General features: G+C 47.2%; 2 protein-coding genes across 3 annotated transcripts in view; one reads left to right on the top strand and one right to left on the bottom strand.

Moving 5' to 3' along the window:
* fam91a1 (family with sequence similarity 91 member A1) overlaps nucleotides 1-1,652 on the bottom strand; it is a 59,072-nt gene extending 57,420 nt beyond the window's left edge. The window contains exon 1 of one of the 2 annotated variants that reach the window (XM_041189744.1): nucleotides 1,299-1,652. In XM_041189744.1, coding sequence (XP_041045678.1) covers nucleotides 1,299-1,370 — 72 coding nt within the window. In that variant the 5' untranslated portion in view covers nucleotides 1,371-1,652. The remainder of the gene's footprint in view (nucleotides 1-1,298) is intronic. The other variant, XM_041189743.1, reaches the window with a different exon arrangement.
* A 434-nt stretch (nucleotides 1,653-2,086) lies between these two features.
* The window catches only part of LOC121279389 (annexin A13-like), a 61,788-nt gene continuing 45,431 nt past the window's right edge, over nucleotides 2,087-18,443 (top strand). The window contains exon 1 of the mRNA XM_041190597.1: nucleotides 2,087-2,166. The gene's annotated coding sequence lies outside the window, so the exon portion shown is untranslated. The remainder of the gene's footprint in view (nucleotides 2,167-18,443) is intronic.

The raw sequence follows: 18,443 nt of genomic DNA, 5'->3' as shown, positions 1-18,443 counted from the left end.
GCTGACCCTCCGACAGCGCGGCGCTCCCTCAGCGCTGACCCTCCGACAGCGCGGCGCTCCCTCAGCGCTGACCCTCCGACAGCGCGGCGCTCCCTCAGCGCTGACCCTCCGACAGCGCGGCGCTCCCTCAGCGCTGACCCTCCGACAGCGCGGCGCTCCCTCAGCGCTGACCCTCCGACAGCGCGGCGCTCCCTCAGCGCTGACCCTCCGACAGCGCGGCGCTCCCTCAGCGCTGACCCTCCGACAGCGCGGCGCTCCCTCAGCGCTGACCCTCCGACAGCGCGGCGCTCCCTCAGCGCTGACCCTCCGACAGCGCGGCGCTCCCTCAGCGCTGACCCTCCGACAGCGCGGCGCTCCCTCAGCGCTGACCCTCCGACAGCGCGGCGCTCCCTCAGCGCTGACCCTCCGACAGCGCGGCGCTCCCTCAGCGCTGACCCTCCGACAGCGCGGCGCTCCCTCAGCGCTGACCCTCCGACAGCGCGGCGCTCCCTCAGCGCTGACCCTCCGACAGCGCGGCGCTCCCTCAGCGCTGACCCTCCGACAGCGCGGCGCTCCCTCAGCGCTGACCCTCCGACAGCGCGGCGCTCCCTCAGCGCTGACCCTCCGACAGCGCGGCGCTCCCTCAGCGCTGACCCTCCGACAGCGCGGCGCTCCCTCAGCGCTGACCCTCCGACAGCGCGGCGCTCCCTCAGCGCTGACCCTCCGACAGCGCGGCGCTCCCTCAGCGCTGACCCTCCGACAGCGCGGCGCTCCCTCAGCGCTGACCCCCCGACAGCGCGGCGCTCCCTCAGCGCTGACCCCCCGACAGCGCGGCGCTCCCTCAGCGCTGACCCCCCGACAGCGCGGCGCTCCCTCAGCGCTGACCCCCCGACAGCGCGGCGCTCCCTCAGCGCTGACCCCCCGACAGCGCGGCGCTCCCTCAGCGCTGACCCTCCGACAGCGCGGCGCTCCCTCAGCGCTGACCCTCCGACAGCGCGGCGCTCCCTCAGCGCTGACCCTCCGACAGCGCGGCGCTCCCTCAGCGCTGACCCTCCGACAGCGCGGCGCTCCCTCAGCGCTGACCCTCCGACAGCGCGGCGCTCCCTCAGCGCTGACCCTGCGACAGTGCGGCGCTCCCTCAGTACTGCATTGGGAACACCAGCCTGGATTCAGTGCTTTGGAGCCGGGTTGGGGGGCGGGGGGCAGGTACTTGAACTCTGAACTTGCTGACTGAGGGGGGGTGTGTGTGTGTGTGTGTGTTTAGCCCCTGAGGCAGGGCTCTTGTCACTGGCTGCCTCCCCCCGGGACCCCGGGCTCACCTGCCGGACATTGCCGGGGAGTTTAGACCACGGGTAGTTCTGGCGGATGTGAAACTCCACGTCGATGTTCATGGCGAGCAGTTGGGCCCGGGCCCCCGGGGTCAGTGGATTTTATCGCTTCCTCCTAATCCATGGCGGACAGCCGTAAGTGAGGGCGAGCGTGGGAGGAAGGGAGGCAGAATGAGGCCGAAGCTCGCAGCCTGCACCCTCCCACACGGGCCAGCCCCACTCGCCAGCTCTCCGCGGCCCCGGCTTCACCGCTGACCCGGCGCTCCACTGCGTGCGCGCACCCGGACGTATTGCGTGCCCGCCAGTGATGCCGAGGCACTTGCGTCCCAAGCCCGTGCCCGGAGCGTCCACACATGCGCTCTCGCTGCCCCTCCGCCGAGCGTCACTTCCGAGCATGCGCTCTAAACACCCGCCCGCTCTCATGCCCCCTGCATGTTCAAGTTCGCGCACGCGCCTTAACCACACCGCCACTCCCACCTTCCCCCCCCCAGCCGAGCCGAGCCGAGCCGAGCCGAGCCGAGCCGGCAAGTCCGCGCTTACGCCCCAACTCCCTCTCCTCTAGCCGATCGTCTGCGCATGCGACAATTCCTTCCGTGCAGCGCATTTGCGCATGCACTCAAACGCCTCCTTCGAGCCGAGAAGTTGCGCATGCGTTCCTCTCCAAGTTCTCCCCTCCACCCCCCCCCTCATATCCGTTCAGCTGATTCGACGGTTGCTTGCTTCCTGCGCATGCGCCTTCCCGGGACGGGGGCGGTTGGGGGAAGGCTGCGCGCAAGCGCACATCTTTTAAAGGGACAGGTCGCTTAGTGGCGACGATGGGAGGAGTGAGTGTGAGTTGGACAGAAAGGCTATTATCTGGGTCAGTATCACTTCGCTGTTTGTGGGAGCTTGCTGTGTGAAATTGGCTGCCATTGGTGACGGTGATAACACTTCAAGAGCCCTTTGGATCGTGCTGAGGTTGTGAAAGGGGCTATAGAAAAGCAAGGCTCAGACTCACTGCGCAGAAGGCAGACACGACATTCAATTGTGGACTGAGTTAATCATAGCTTTCAAACGGGAATTGGATACAATCATTTGCAGGGCTGTGGGGAAAGGGCAGGGGACTGGGACTAGCTGAATTGCTCTTGGAGAGAGCTGGTGCTGGCATGATGGGCTGAATGGCCTCCTGCACTTTAACCGTCCTGTAATTCTATCCTCTGATTCATTCGGCCTATTGCACCCATTTTGACTCTTTAAAAGGAATATCCAATTAGTCTCACAGGTACAACACCTGGCACAATGGAAACAGTTTATTATTAGTGGTGGTTACATATGGGTAACAAGATCTGTACCCATTCAGAATTAAAACAGTGGCTTTAAACACATTGAGCAACCAAGTGTCCCCTTATAAAGTTGAACAACTAACAATCACAGAAACCTAAAAGAAACTTATAAAATGTAAACAATAATTGTGTTGCCATTAATCACTACAAACTCCAATCCTGGTGGTGCCCATGAGTCACGCAAGGTCTTAAGCATACTAGTGGAAAATGCATGCTCCTTTTCCAGGGTCGCTTGAGCACGGTCAAGGCTGAGGGCAACAGGCAGGCAGCCAGTGACAACTACCCCCACTGGCCATGTCCAGCCTGGACCTGCGTGTGGCCACCTGGACCAGGTCCGGCTCCAGGAGCAAACCCATTCATTGGAGGGGGTCCTCCAACATCTATCTCCACACTAAGTGGCCAAAGATCAGGAGATTAGGACTGAGTTGGTGTTAGAATTTAAACAGCAGCCCCTTCAAAGATTACAAGGAACATGAAAGTTATTAAACCAACCTAAGTTCTTGTTGGAGGGTGTTTCTCCATGCAACATGCCCCAACTTAGATCCCTAATATTGCAGAGGAAATTTACCAGAATGGTGCAAAAATATGGGGCTTCGGTTGGAATAGAATTGTAGAATGACATAGCACAGAAGGAGACAATTTGCCCTATAGTACTTATGCCAGCTCTTTGAAAGATTCCACCCCCTTTCTCTTTCCCCTTAGCCCTGCTTTTTCCTTTAAGACTCTGAAGAAGAGTCATATGGACTTGAAACGTTAACTTTTTTTTCTCTCTACAGATGCTGTTAGACTTGCTGAGTTTTTACAGCATTTTCTGTCTTTGTGTCACTTTTGGAAGGTCCTGTGAATCTGCTTCTGCTGCCCTTTCAGGCAACACATTCCAGATCACAACAACTCACCGTATAAAATAATTTCTCCTCATCTCGCCTCTGGTTCTTTTGCCAATTATCTTAAACAATGTCGTTTGGTTACCGACCATCCTACAGCGGGCACAGCCCTCCCCATCTCCAATAGAGAGACTTCTCCCTGAGTCCTCTGCCCAAAGGCACGTCCAACCCACAGCGCCTCAATCTCCACCATGGGTAGGGCAAGGAGGCATGCCCTTAATTCACCCCAGCCAGAAAAGGGATCAAAACCGTTCCCGTCCCCCCACTCTGCCTCCCAAGGAGTCTCAGTCGCTGGGGCAACATACACTTTTCCATGCATGTGGTAGTCTGGGGCTAAGGATGGTGATGGTAGACGCTCCAATTTCTTTACATCACACAGCTGACCAGGAACCTCTCCCGCTCTTATTGCCTGCCATTGGTGTGTATTGGAAGGATTTACAAGCTGCTTGGTCACGTTACTTGAACAGTGGGACTTGAACCCACAACTTCTAGCTCAGAGGCCAGGGACACTACCACAAGACCTCCAGCTAATAGAGAGACTAGAGAACCTAGCAACAGAAGTAGACCACTCAGCCCTCTGAGTCTATTGTGCTATTCAGTTAAATCATGGCTTAACTGTTTCTTAGAATCATCAAAAACATTTTTTAAAAATTGATTTTTCTGACATTGAGCGACAAAAGGGATATTCCACCAGGGGATCAAAGGCTTAGTGTAAGAAGACAGATTTTAAGGAGCATCTTAAACGATGAGAGAGAAGTAGGGAGATTTAGGGAGGGACTTCCAGAAGAAATGGCAATGACAACTAAAGGCATTGCCGCCAACGGTGGGGTGATGAAAATTGGGGTTATATAAGAGGCCAGATGAGGAGTGCAAAGCTCTCAGGGGAGTTATAGGGCTGGAGGAGATACAGAGATAGGGAGAGGCGAGGCCATGGAGGAATTTGAAAACAAGTGAGAATTTTATTTTGGGCACTGCAGCTAGTATCTACGTAGAATTACATAGAATTTACAGCACAGGAACAGACCATTCAGCCCAACTGGTCTGTGCTGGTGTTTGTGCTTCACACAAAGCCATGGCATACAAGGCTATGGGCCTAGTGCTGGAAAATGGGATTAGAATAGTTAGGTACTTGTTTGATAGGTGCAGACCTGATGGGCCAAAGGGTCTTTTTCTGTACTGTAGAGCTCTGTGACTCTAAGCCTCCTCCCAACCTATTGCATCTTGCCCTACCAGCATAAACTTCTATTTATCAAGCTTTATGTAACCTAGTGAGAATGTCTGAAACAGTTTACACATCTGTATCAATACATGTGTCATGGGAATCATTAGCTGGTGCAACCGTGAGTTGGTACTGACTTTTAACCACTGATAGCAGAAATAACTTATTATGCAGATAGCAAAGGTAGTTCATGTCGGTCAGACATTCCTGGTATCTGTGCCTGTTGCTGAAAGTCAATAAGTTGCTTTTACCTCAGTTACACATTTACTAGCTCTGGAACATTTGGGGTTTCAGAATGCAAAAATACCCTACACTACTCAGTGAAAATATAGCAAATTAGCAAAAGATAAACAGGAAGGTAGTTGTACTCTTCCCTTCAGTACACACTGTAAGTATTAAAGAAAACAAAGACTTGCATTTATATGGCATCTTTTCCACCACAAAACATCTTACAGCCAATGAAGTACCTTTCAAGTGTAGCCACTGTTGTAATGTCAGTAACACAGCAAACTCCCACAGACAGCAATTTGATAATAACCAGCTGACCTGTTTTTGCAATGTTGATTGAGGCATAAAAAATGACCAGGACATGAGGGAAAAGGCTCCTGCGTCTTTTATTTGTAATGGTAGCCATGGGTTCTTTTACGTCCACCCAAGAAGGCAGACAGGGCTTTGTTTTAATGTCTCACCTGAAAGATGGCACCTCCAACAATGCAGCACTCCTACTATACTAAGAGAGTCAGTTTTGATTCTTTTCGTGCTCCAGTCTTGGACTGGAATTTGAATCCACAACCTTCCAACTTAGCAGCCAGAGTGCTACCCACTGAGCCACAGTGGACACCTCATAGGCTTGCTGTAGTGAGGAACAGGACATTTATAAGTGGACCTAGGTGATTATTTTTCAGAGATATGAGTGATAATGATGATCTGTTATTTATTATCCTGCAGCATTGTTTTAACAGCAGCAATAATTGCTCTCAAAGCAGAACTGCAACACAACAGGCTCTGAAATATATCCAGCCTGGTGACAGAATCAGCAATTTCAGAGAACTATCAGACCGCAGCTAGAAAATTCCAACCACTGCCCCTTTTCATAGCTTCCTCAGTTCTCTCCCCAACTGTCTTTGCCTCGTTACCTCTCTCTCCTTATAAGTTGCTCCTTTAAACAGACCTCTTTGTCTTAAGCTTTTGGTAACCTGCCCTAATATCTCTTTATGTGGCTCAGTGTGAAATTTTATTTGATGCCACATCTGTAGAGCGCCTTGGGACATTTTACAGAGGTAAAGGGGACATATAAATGCAAGTTGTTTTTGACACATCGCCTTTTAATAAAAAAACAGAAAAAAATGGTCATTCCTGCCGCTTGAGTTTCTTATTAAATTCGACTATTACTGGCATTTTTATATGACCTGCAAGAAGTAATTAGCTATATTTCACATGGGCTCCTGAAAGCTCCTGCTCAGACATCCTTCAGTTTGAGTCACTTAATAAAGTTAGAAAATGAATAAGTGAAATAATTATAGTTTAGAAATTATTGTTTTTATTCACTAAAAGGATTAACCAAGTAAATTGTTTAAGCACTCCCTGTGTAATTAAGCATGTTCATGAACACACAATTTTACTGTTTAGGAATATAGCTAGATAAAAAGGGCCAAGTTAGAAAGACAAACGATTATATCATGCTTTTCACAGCCTCTGGCCATGTGAAAGTGCCTTACAGTCAATGAAGTACCATTGAAATGTAGGAAATATGTCCGCCAATTTGCACACAGCAAGCTCCCACAAATAGCAACAAGATAATGACTAGCTAACCTGTTTTTATTAATGTTGGTTGAGGTCTAAGTATTCACTCAGGCAGCAGGGAGAACTCCCCTGCTTTGCTTCCATATCGTGCCATGGGATCTTTTAAATCCATTTGCGAGGGCAAGATGGCAGGGGGTGTCTTGCTACAACTGTGCAGAGTGTTAGTTAGACCACACCTGGAGTATTATGTACTGTTTTGGTCTCCTTACTTAAGGAAGGATATACTTACTTTGGGAGCAGATCAGGGAAGGTTCACCAGGCTGGTTCCTGAGTTGAAGGGATTATGAGGAAAGATTGAGCAGGTTGGGCCTATACTCATTAGAGTTTAAAAGAATGAGAGGTGACCTTATGCAAACATAAGATTCTGAGGGGGCTTTGACAGGGTACATGCTGAGAGAATGTTTCTCCTTGCAGGGAATCTAGAACTGGGGGCACATTTTCAAAATAAGGGGTCTCCCATTTAAGGCAGAGATGAGGAGGAATTTCTTCTCTCAGAGGGTTGTTAGTCTATTGAATTCTCTTCCACAGAGAGCAATGGAGGTTGGGTCATTGAATATATTCAAGGCTGAATTAGACAGATTTTTGACTGACAAGGGAGTCAGGGGTTGTGGAGGGCAGGCAGGAAAGTGAAGTTAAGGCCATACTCAGATCAGCTATGATCTTATTGAGACATGGAGAAGACTTGAGGCACCAAATGGCCTACTCCTGCTGCTATTTATTATGATCTTGCGATCTTTGATGTCTCATCAGAAAGACAACAACTCTGACTTTGCTGCACTTCCTCAGTCTCAGCTTAGGTTAAGCGCTCAGGTCTCTGGAGTGGGACTTGAACCCACGATCTTCTGATTCAGAGTCGACAGTGCTGGCAAATGAGATCCATCTAATTTGTCTTCTGCCATCCTGGTAGTCACAAGATTCAACCAACATGGAGTTGCTGACTTATCATCAGCAATCAACCTATCAATTAGACTACAAACAAACTCAAACATGACACTAGGACCCCCCCGCCCCAGTGCTGGAGAACTTTGGGAGCATGTCTGTGATATAAAAAGTGCAGCAGGTGGAATCCAGTGGATCTCGATGATCAATTATCATGACCAACACCTTGGGCTGGATTTTTTGTTTCTTGTCGAGGCAGCACTTAGCCTCAGGGAGATGAGTGCACGCTTCCGTGCATATGCGTGAAAGAGCACACTCTCGGCTCAAGGAATCCGCCCCCCCCAACATCCGCACAGGGAGCGCACAACGCTTCCTGGCGGACATCATGCCAGGCAGGCCTTAATTTGCCCGTCCACATAAAATGGCGTCACGGCCCTGATTGTGGGCGCCGATCGGAGGCGCGCGTCCATGTGCCCGCTCCTAAACTTCCCCCCACAACAGGGGAGGGGAAAATTCTGCCCAAAGTTTCTGAGACTGGTGTGATGATGTCGTATTGCCGACCCCACGTCATCACGCCCTATTTTACATTTGCACAGTGGAGGTGGGGGGTGGGGGGATGAAATGGTCTGCCTAATTGGCGGCCATAAAATCCAGCCCCTTGAATCAGGAGTAGCAGCATATTATACCCCAAAGCAATGTGTGGGATCCCAGTACACCTGTTCCCTGAGCCATCTTCCTGGAGAATGGAGGGTGAGAGGCAAAAGAAGTTAAGTTCAAAACTGAATTGTGTCTGTAGATCTTTAGTTCATTTTTAACCTGAGGACATCAGAATGCCATACTGTAAGCTGGTGTTATACAAACGTGAGGGGAATCTCCGAATCGACCTTAGCAGTTTACAGGCAGATCCAATAGACTTAAAACCCACAGGGAGTATTTAAACAATCATCTAAAAGTTAGAAACTAAACATTACAACCATATGGTAAACATGAAATAAACAACACTCGGGAGACCCATTAGTATAAGTGTATATAACCTCGCAATTAACTTTACTTATTGTTACCTTTATTATTTATGAACATAATTACTATTTCCTATTTACATTTTACAAATCCTGTGCCATAAATATAAGATAGTCTCTAATAAACCCAATAGGGAATACAGGAGAAATTTGTTTTACCCAGAGAGTGGTTAGAATGTGGAACCCGTTACCACAGGGAGTAGTTGAGGCAAATAGCATAGATGTATATAAGGGGAAGCAAGACAAATACATGAGGGAGAAAGGAATTAGAGGGATATGTTGATAGAGTGAGGTGAATTAAGGTGGGAAGAGGCTCGTGTGGAGCATAAACACAGGCACAAACCAGATAGTGCTGTTTCTGTGCTATAACTTAATGTATTATTTGGGTGAGTTATTTTCAAAAAGCTGAGTTGTAATTGCTCTTAATCTGGACTGTATCACTGTGCTGTCTCCAACCAGGGAGAAGGAGCACCAACATTGCATCAACTCCTACCCAGGGCTGGGGCTGATGTTTAAAGACCCATATTGAAAGTGCTGGGCCTGGTGAGGCTTATCTTGATGTAAAGTAGATGCAGTGGGAACTTTAAAAAGAAAGAAAATGTAGTCTTTAACAAATTGTTGAAAGCATATTTTATGATTAGTGATCTAGAACCAGGGGACATAGATTCAAGATATGTGGCAGAAAGTGTAGTGGGGACATGAGGAAGAACTTTTTTATTGGGAGGGTAGTGGGTGTCTGGAATTCGCTGCCCAAGTTGGTGGTAGAGGCAGAAACTTTAAACTCTTTTAAAAAGCACCTGGATTTGCACCTAAAGTGCTGTAAGCTGCAAGGCTATGGGCCGGGTGCAAGAAGGTGGGATTAGAAAGGGCACCTGGGTGTCCTCAGGTTGGCATGGAGAAGATGGGCCAAATGGCGTCCTTCTATGCTGTAAATTTTCTATGGTTCTAATTTTACTGCTATTAACTCCCAGCTGATGTTAAAAGTATGCTTTTTGGAGGTTGGATCCTGTTCTAACACGGTAATTCCTTCTTTTGATTTGCAGGAGTTCAAATTATCCACATTTTAAATTAATGTCTTTCTATGAAAACCACTTCACTTCCAGTGGGAGCAATGGGATCCAGAGGGGTCTTGACAGGGTGGATGTGGAGAGGAGGTTTCCTCTTGTGGGAGAATCTAGAACTAGGGGTCACTGTTTAAAAATAAGGGGTCACTCATTTAAAACAGAGAATCACTGAGAGGATCGTGAGTCTTTGGAACTCTCTTCCTGAAAAGGTGGTGGAAGCAGAGTCTTTGAATATTTTTAAGGCAGAGGCGGATAGATTCTTGGTAAGCAAAGGGGTGATAGGTTTATCAGGGGTAGGTGGGATGCAGATTTCAGGTTACTATCAGATCAGCCAAGATCTTATGAAATGGGGCAGCAGGCTTGAGGGGCTGAATGGCCTACTCCTGCTCCTTGTTCGTATGTATTTCTGAAAATCAGACTAGTACTGGGTCTTAATGAGCTTAGTGGGCGAATCTTAACAACGGCGAGGTGTTGGACGGGGAAGCATGTAGCAAATTGGAAAGATGTGTGTCGGATTAGCTCTCTGTTGTTCCCACTGCCAGGAGACTCTCCCGGAAATGGGCAGTAGCTGCCCACCCAGTAGAAACAGGTTTCCAGTCAACCCACCTAAAAAGGCAATTAACCCCTATTTTTGGACACGGTTTGAATTTTGCAAGCGGCGCGTAGGTCCCCCACTGTGTCGGTGCCCCCGGTCCAGCAGATGAGACAAGGCGGCCTCACAGCGGGGAGGTCAGAGTCTCTTTACTTCTGATAAAAGCAAAGTACTGCAGATGCAGGGAACCTGAATTACAAACAGAAAATGCTGGAAAAGCTCAGCAGGTCTGGCATCGTCCGTGGAGAGAGAAACGGAGTTAACGTTTTGAGTCCACTGTGACTCTCTCTTTCCTTTTGAGGCTTTTAAAGAGCTCATCCGCAGCAAATGGCAAGGCTGCTGTCTGCCCGTTTCACAGCCTTGCCATTGAGCGAAGAAATCCCGGACTCGGGTGTGTCTGACGGCTGTAGCAGCGGACATTGCGTCCACTCCACAGGCACAAAAGGCAGCTGCCGTGCCTCCCTGCACCTCCATCAATCCCGCCCTCAGCAGAGTTCTCACAGAGAGGTGGTGGCACGGTGGTAATGCCATTGAGTTACTAAGCCAGAGGCCACAAGCCAATGCTCTGGGATATGAGTTCAAATCCCATCTGGTGGAATTTGAATTCAATTATTAAAAATTAATTAATAAATCAGGAATTGAAAGCTAGGCTCAGTAATGGTGACTATGAAAGTACCATTGATTGTCATAAAAACATACCTGGTTTGCTTATGCCACTTTTAGGAAAGGAAAACTACTGTCCTTACCCGGTGACTCAGGACCCACAGCTATTGTAGTGGACTATCAATTCCCCTCTGAACTGGCCTACCAAACCATTCAGTTGTAGCAAGTAGGGATGCTGCCCTCACCAGCGATGCCCACATCCCATGAAAGAGTTAAAAAGAACCCAGTGGGGGCTGCTGGATTCCATTGGCGTTGGCCCGCAAATGTCCAGCGCTCCCACCTCAGAAACTCGCCTGTCTTCCTTCATTGGATGGTGAATGTGGAGAAGGCCTCCTGATTGGCTATCGCCCCATTGACACACCGCTGATCCGTGTGGGGTCAGGGCCTGGAAATAGCCCCGACACCTTAAAATTTTTAAAGAGGAGATTCCGCCCATTTTTTCAAACTCTGGTTCATAGAATCATAGGGGCCCAATCTTAGCTGTATTAGAGAATGTGTTTGGGATGAGTTAAAATCATGCCCTGTAGAGTCATACAACATAGAAGGAGGCCATTTGGCCCATCCTGCCTCTGGCAGCTCTTTGAAAGAGCTATGCAATTTGTCCCACTCCCTCCCTTCTTTCCCCATCACCCCACAAATATTCCTGTTTCAAGTATTCATCCAATTCCCTGTTGTAAGTTACTATTGAATGTACATCGACTACCTTCTCATTCCAGGTTGTAACGAGTATAATATGGGAACTTGTCCGCTTTGGCAGGGAGAATATTAAGGCAGTATATTATTTAAATGGAGCTCTGCGATACTGAGGGATTTGGGTATCCTGGTGCATGAGTCACAAAAAGTTATGCGGGTACAGCAAGTGATTAGGAAGGCAAATAGAGGCCCAGATTTTTGTCCCCCTGTCAGTTCACAGAGTCAGGAGATTTCCCAGATCTGCAAACCCAACCTATAGAAATGTCTGCCTGCGGGTCAGATTTTCAGTTTGGGGGGTGGTGGGCTGAAATATGAGTCAGGGTGGGAGACCCTGTTGCTGGGTGAGGAGGCGGGCTGGGTGCAATGCCTGCCTCAGTGCTCTGACGTTGTGTTTAAATAAATAAATAATTTTAAAAAACTAAAGTACATCCCTCCAGCCCTCACCACCCCCCCACCTCCCACACACTCCTTATGCCCCTATATATGCCACCTCATGCCTTCACCCAACCCCATTGGCCTCTCACCCAATCCATGTCCCACTACCCACCCCCCTTCCAAGGCCTCTCATACCCTCTATGCCAATCCATACTCCCCACCCACCACCCTTTGCCCTTACCCCCTCCATGCCAACTCAATAGTATCCATGGACACTTCCTGATAGCTTTGATACCTTGGACAACTTGGCAGTTCATTGACAGCGTTGACACTTCCTGGTCAGCTTGACAGCACCTTGACAGCTTGACCTTTCCTGGACAGCTAGACAGTTGTTGGGTGGCTGAACAGTTTCTTGACAGCTTTGACACTTCCTGGACAGTTCCTGGGTGGCTGGATAGTTCCTTGACAGCTTGACACATCCTGGACAGCTGGACAGTTCCTTGACAGCTTGACAGTTACAATGAGTTTGTGCATTAAAAATGCATAATCATGTTTAACTCTAGCAAACTCAAAGGATGCATTACCTCTCTCAAAGGATGCCTTACCTCTCATAAACGGTACCTTATCTCTCTCAGGTGTCCCAGGATCCTATCCAAATGGGTACCTTACCTCTCCAAAGGGTAACCTTAGCTATCCAAAGAATCCACCAAGTTCAGATCTCCTCTTACCTGATCTATTCTGCACACTCCAGGAGTGGGGAAGTTTTGTTACAGTTGTACAGTGTGTTGGTGAGACCACCCCTGGGCTACTGTGTACAGTTTTAGTCTCTTAAAGGATATAACTGCAATAGAAGCAGTTGAGAAGGTTCACTCGACTAATTCTTAGGTTGAAGGTGTTATGAGGAAAGTTTGGATGGTTGTGGACCTGTATCTACTGGAGTTTAGATTGTGAGAGGTGATCTTATTGAAACATATAAGATCCTGAGGGATGCCAAGAGGATGTTTCCCCTTGTGGGAGAAACAAGAACTAGGAGCTACAGTTTAAAAATAAGGGGTCTCCCATTAACGATGAAGATGAGAATTCTTTCTCTCACAGGGCCATTTGTCTGTGGAATTCTCTTTCCCAGAGAGCAGTGGAGGCTGGGTCATTGCATATTTCTAAGGCTGAGCTAGACAGATTTGTGATTAACAAGGGAGTCAAAAGTTATAGGGGGTAGACAAGAAAGTGGAATTGAGGCCACAATCAGATCAGCCATGATCTTATCAAATGGCAAAGCAGACTCAAGGGACTAAATGGCCTACTCCTGCTCCTAATTTGTATGTTCAAGTGTAACTCACTGTGTAAAAAAAATTCTCTTCATCTTCCCCCTTATTGCTTTTCTAATTACATAAATCGGTGTCTTCTGGCTACCGACCGCCACTGTCAGTGGGAACAATTTCTCCTTAGAAACTAAATAGATTTTCCCCAGCACCACAAAATATATAGATCCTTGACCACTGCGTGCTGTAGGCATAGGCTGAAAAAGATAATGCCCTGTCCTGCTGTTGTCACGTTTCAATTCTTTACTCACTTTGCTCCTTTGGAATGCCTCAGAGAAAAGGCCAATTTTACAAATTTAGCCTCCAAATTTAGCCTCTACATTGAAAAGAAATGCAAGAATGGTTCCAGGGATAGGAGACCTCAGTTCCGTGAATAGATTGGAGAATCTGGGGCTGTTCTCCTTAGAAAAAGGGAAGGTTGAGAGATTAGATAAAAGCGTTCAAAATCATGGGGGGGTATAGACTAGAGAGAAACTATTCCCATTAGCGGAAGAGTCAGGAACCAGAGGAGACAGATATAAAGTGATAGGCAAAAAAGCCAACAGTGACATGAGAAACCATGATTTTATGCAGCGAGTGGCTGGGATCTGGATTGCACTGCCAGAGAGTGTGGTGGAGGCAGATTCAATCGCCGCCTTCAAAAGGGAATTGGATAATTGCCTGAAGAGAATATAAATTCCAGTGCTGCGGGGAAAGGGCATGGGAGTGAGACTGACTAAATTGTTGTTGCAGAGAGCCGGCAGAGACACAATGGGCTGAATGGCCTCCTTCTGTGCTGCAACCGTTCAATATTTGAACTGTGTTGATATTTGATATTTGTTGGACTGACTCAGCAAGTTTGTACCAACCTATCGATAGTTTCACAGAAGCCCTTATTGCGGATTGGGATGCATTAAGTGAATATTATCATAACTGCTTGTTAGGTTGCTCAAAGCTGACATTTTGAATATTGATGCAAGATGGTTTATGGTGTAATTTACCCTGATAATGTAGAAACATTCCATTGTACCTTATATTTGATGAATACTTTGTATTGCCTTTTGACTTGCAATTTTTTTACTATAAACCACTGGAAGTTAAGTTATTTTGTACAAAAACAAAAATACCTGGAAAAACTCAGCAGGTCTGGCAGCATCGGTGGAGAGTTGATGTTTCGAGTCCTCATGACCCTTCAGCAGAACTAAGTAAAAATAGAAAAGGGGTGAAATATAAGCTAGTTTAAGGGGGAAGGCGGGGTTGGGACAAGAAGATTTAGGTAGAGGGCCAGTGATAGGTGGAGATTACCAAAAGATGTCACAGACAAAAGGACAAAGAGGTGTTGAAAGTGGTGATATTATCTAAAGGAATGTGCTAATTAAGGGTAGAAAGCAGGACGAGCAAGGTACCGATAGCCCTAGAACCCACGTTGACAGGGCCCTCAACTGTGTCCGGCCCATCTTCCGCGCATCCACCCTCACGCCTTCTCCTCCCTCCCAGAAACATGATAGGGTCCCCCCTGTCCTCACTTATCACCCCACCAGCCTCCGCATTCAAAGGATCATCCTCTGCCATTTCCGCCAACTCCAGCATGATGCCACCATCAAACACATCTTCCCTTCACCCCCCCCCCCCCCCCCCCCGTGGCATTCCGCGGGGATCGTTCCCTCTGGGACACCCTGGTCTACTCTTCCATCACCCCCTACTCCTCAACCCCCTCCCACGGCATCTTCCCATGCAACTGCAGAAGATGCAACACCTGCCCCTTCACTTCCCCTCTCCTCACCGTCCAAGGGCCCAAACACTCTTTTCAAGTGAAGCAGCATTTCACTTGCATTTCCCTTAACTTAGTCTACTGCATTCTTTGCTCCCAATGTGGTTTCCTCTACATTGGAGAGACCAAACGCAGACTGGGTGACCGCTCTGCAGATCACCTCTGGTCTGTCCGCAAGCATTACCCAGACCTCCCTGTCGCTTGCCATTTCAACACCACCCTGCTCTCATGCCCACATGTCTGTCCTTGGCTTGCTGCATTGTTCCGGTGAAGCTCAACACAAACTGGAGGAACAGCACCTCATCTTCCAACTAGGCACTTTACAGCCTTCCGGACTGAATATTGAGTTCAACAATTTTAGATCATGAACTCTCTCCTCCATCACCACCCCCTTTCCGTTTTTTCCCCCTCCTTTTTGTTTTTTCCAATAATTTATATACATTTTTCTTTTCCCACCTATTTCCATTATTTTTAAATGTATTTCCATCCATTGTTTTATCTCTACCTTTTATGCCTTTTTAGATTCCTTCCCCCCACCCCACCCCCACTAGGGCTATCTGTACCTTGCTCGTCTTGCTTTCTACCCTTAATTAGCACATTCCTTTAGATAATATCACCACCTTCAACACCTCTTTGTCCTTTTGTCTGTGACATCTTTTGGTTATCTCCAACTATCACTGGCCCTCTACCTAGCTATTCTTGTCCCAACTACCACCCCACCAACCCCCCCCCCCCCCCCCCCCCCCCCACCCCCCCCACCCCTTAAACCAGCTTATATTTCACCCTTTTTCTATTTTTACTTTGTTCTGTTGAAGGGTCATGAGGACTCGAAACATCAACTGTGTTCCTCTCCGCTGACGCTGCCAGACCTGCTGAGTTTTTCCAGGTATTTTTGTTTTTGTTTTTGTTTTGGATTTCCAGCATCCGCAGTTCTTTGCTTTTATCTTGAAGTTATTTTATGATCTTTAACTGGCCTTTAAGCAATTTGAGCCACTTTGAAGTCTAGTGGGTTACTAAACCCAAGTCCTGTGCAAAATTTGCCATCGGGCATGTTATACAGAGTGGTATGATTTCAGAGGGCCAATGGTTTGTAATGTTTTAATTATTTACTAGCTTATCTCCCGTGGCATGAGTCACATACAGGGACCATTTTACATGGCTCAACTGAGCGGATATACATATCAGGAAAGACTGAACAGATTGGGGCTCTTTCCTCCACAAATCACTGAATTGCTGTGGTGCAGACGGAGGCCATTTTGCCCATCATGTCTGCACTGGCAAACACTTTTTCTAACCTTCACTCATTTTCTACTTTTGACAAAATGGCACGTAGCAGCCCGTTTTTTTTAAAAAATAAGACAGCGATGTTGAAAGATCAGGAAAAGCCCCAAAGCAAGTTAACTACTTCATTACAACTGGCCCCAAGAACATTTTACAGAGATACTATTTCCTATCCCCAAACTACACAAAACATCAAGACATTGAAGTCCCATCCACCATCTCCACAGAATAGCAAGTAGCCAGAAAAGAGAAGGCTGAGGGTTGATCACATAGAGGTCTTTGAGGTTATGAAAGGGTTTGATAAGGGAGACATGGAAAAGATGTTTCCACTTGTGCAGGAGACCAGAATCAGGGCGCCATAAATATAAGGTAGTCAGTCAAAAAAAAATCAGTGAAACTTCAATAGTGAATTCAGGAGAAACTTCTTTACCAAGAGGGTGGTGAGAATATGCAACTTGCTACCACAAGGGGCAGTTGAGGTGAATTGCATAGATACATTTAAGCTCAATAAGACAGAAAGGAATAGAAGGATATGCTGATAGGGTGAGATGAATAGGGGTGGGAGAAGGCTCATGTGGAACTTAAACACCAGCATAGACCAGTTGGGCCAAATGGCCTGTTTCTGTGCTGTAAACTTTATGTAACTCTCTGGATGATGATCTGCATCATTCCACTCACAATTCCTCCACGGGTTTGTCTCTTATTTTAATATATAAATATCCCCCCCCCCCCCAACCCTGACTGTATTAAAATGCCTCTTTGCCTCGCATTTCGTTTCTGAAGAATGGTCTGAACCTGTCAATTTAACATGTTTTCTCTCCACAGGCGCTGAAAGAGCAGAAGGCCATTCAGCTCCTTGAGTCTGCTCTGTCATTCAATTAGGCCATTGCTGTGTGTTTTCAACAGTTTCTGTTTTTGGTTTGATTTCCAGCGCATGTACTGTTTTGCTCCAAGCCATTTTTTTTAATGTAAATCGCTCAGTGCATTTGAAGGTATAACTATAATCTGCCAGATCCATTAAAGCATATCTTGCATATTAATTAGGTAGTTCACAAACAGGTATACACACATTCATACAATAATTGAGGTAAGAATCCCTGATAACAAAGATTTAGTAGTTATGCCTGATCACGAGTGAAAGTGAAACTTAGCACACCCATAGAATTCACATCACAGTGTGGTGTGTTATAATTAATCATTTGTTATTCTTAAAGTTTTGAACCTATTTCGAAGAAGAGCTGGGCAGTTCTACCCAGTGTCCTGGCCAACACTCATCCCTTGCACAACTTCACTAAAAACAGATTATCTGATCGTTATCACATCGCTGTTTGTGGGAGCTTTCTATGCGCAGTTTGGCTGCCATGTTTCCTACATTGCAACAGTAATGACATTTCACAGGCTGCTTGATCGGCTGTAAAGCATTTTGGGACTTTCTGAGGGTGTGAAAGGTGCTACAGAAATGCAAGTTCTTGCCTTCTTAAGCAACTAAGGTACTGTGGTGTGACACCTGGGCGTTTAATAATTTGATGTAATTGATTGGGCGTGGGCACACATTAAAACCGTTCCTGTCTTTGGTACTTGGGCCTCAGGATTCTTTGTAAAGCCATTTATGAATCTGCTTAGCCAGCAGTCATTGGTGTAAAAGTTGGCTGACTATCTTCAGTGTTAGAGAATGTAGGATTAAGGGAGTGGTAGCTGAGGTGAACTGGGCTGTAAGTACAAAAGATATTGGTTTCAGCTTTCCTGGGAGGAGACTGCCTGACTGATTTTTGTCCAGTGCTTCAATGTTGTCCAGTCATTGATTGAAAAAAAAAGAACTTGAATTTATATAGCGCCTTTCACACCCACAGGATGTCCCAATGAGGTACTTTTGAAACATAGCCTCTGCTTGTAAAGCCGTTTAGGTACTTTTGAGATGTAGTCACTATTGTAGTGTAGGATACACTGCATACACTGCAGCCAATTTGCACAGAGCAAAGTCCCACAAACAGCAGTGCCTTTTTATCTATTTTCATGATTTTGATTGAGGAATAAGTATTGGCCAGAACACAAAACATGGTCCAAACTCCACCATTTCCTGGCTACCAGCATGGTGTTGGTGTGCATTTTATGGAACAGTTCTTTTTAGTTATTACTGGAGCCACACCTGACTGAAACCAGCCCAATTACTGTAATGGGCGCTGTTCAAACATATCTTAAAAGCCATTGTTCATCTTATCCATAATTCACATCATCATGAGTAAAACATTAACGACTAACTCAAGTTGCAGCAC

The sequence above is a fragment of the Carcharodon carcharias genome, chromosome 6 (assembly GCF_017639515.1).
Source record: "Carcharodon carcharias isolate sCarCar2 chromosome 6, sCarCar2.pri, whole genome shotgun sequence".
In the NCBI taxonomy this organism is placed as follows: Eukaryota; Metazoa; Chordata; class Chondrichthyes; order Lamniformes; family Lamnidae; genus Carcharodon; species Carcharodon carcharias.
Note: the sequence above shows the minus strand (reverse complement) of the source record. Positions and strands in the feature narration are given on the sequence as shown.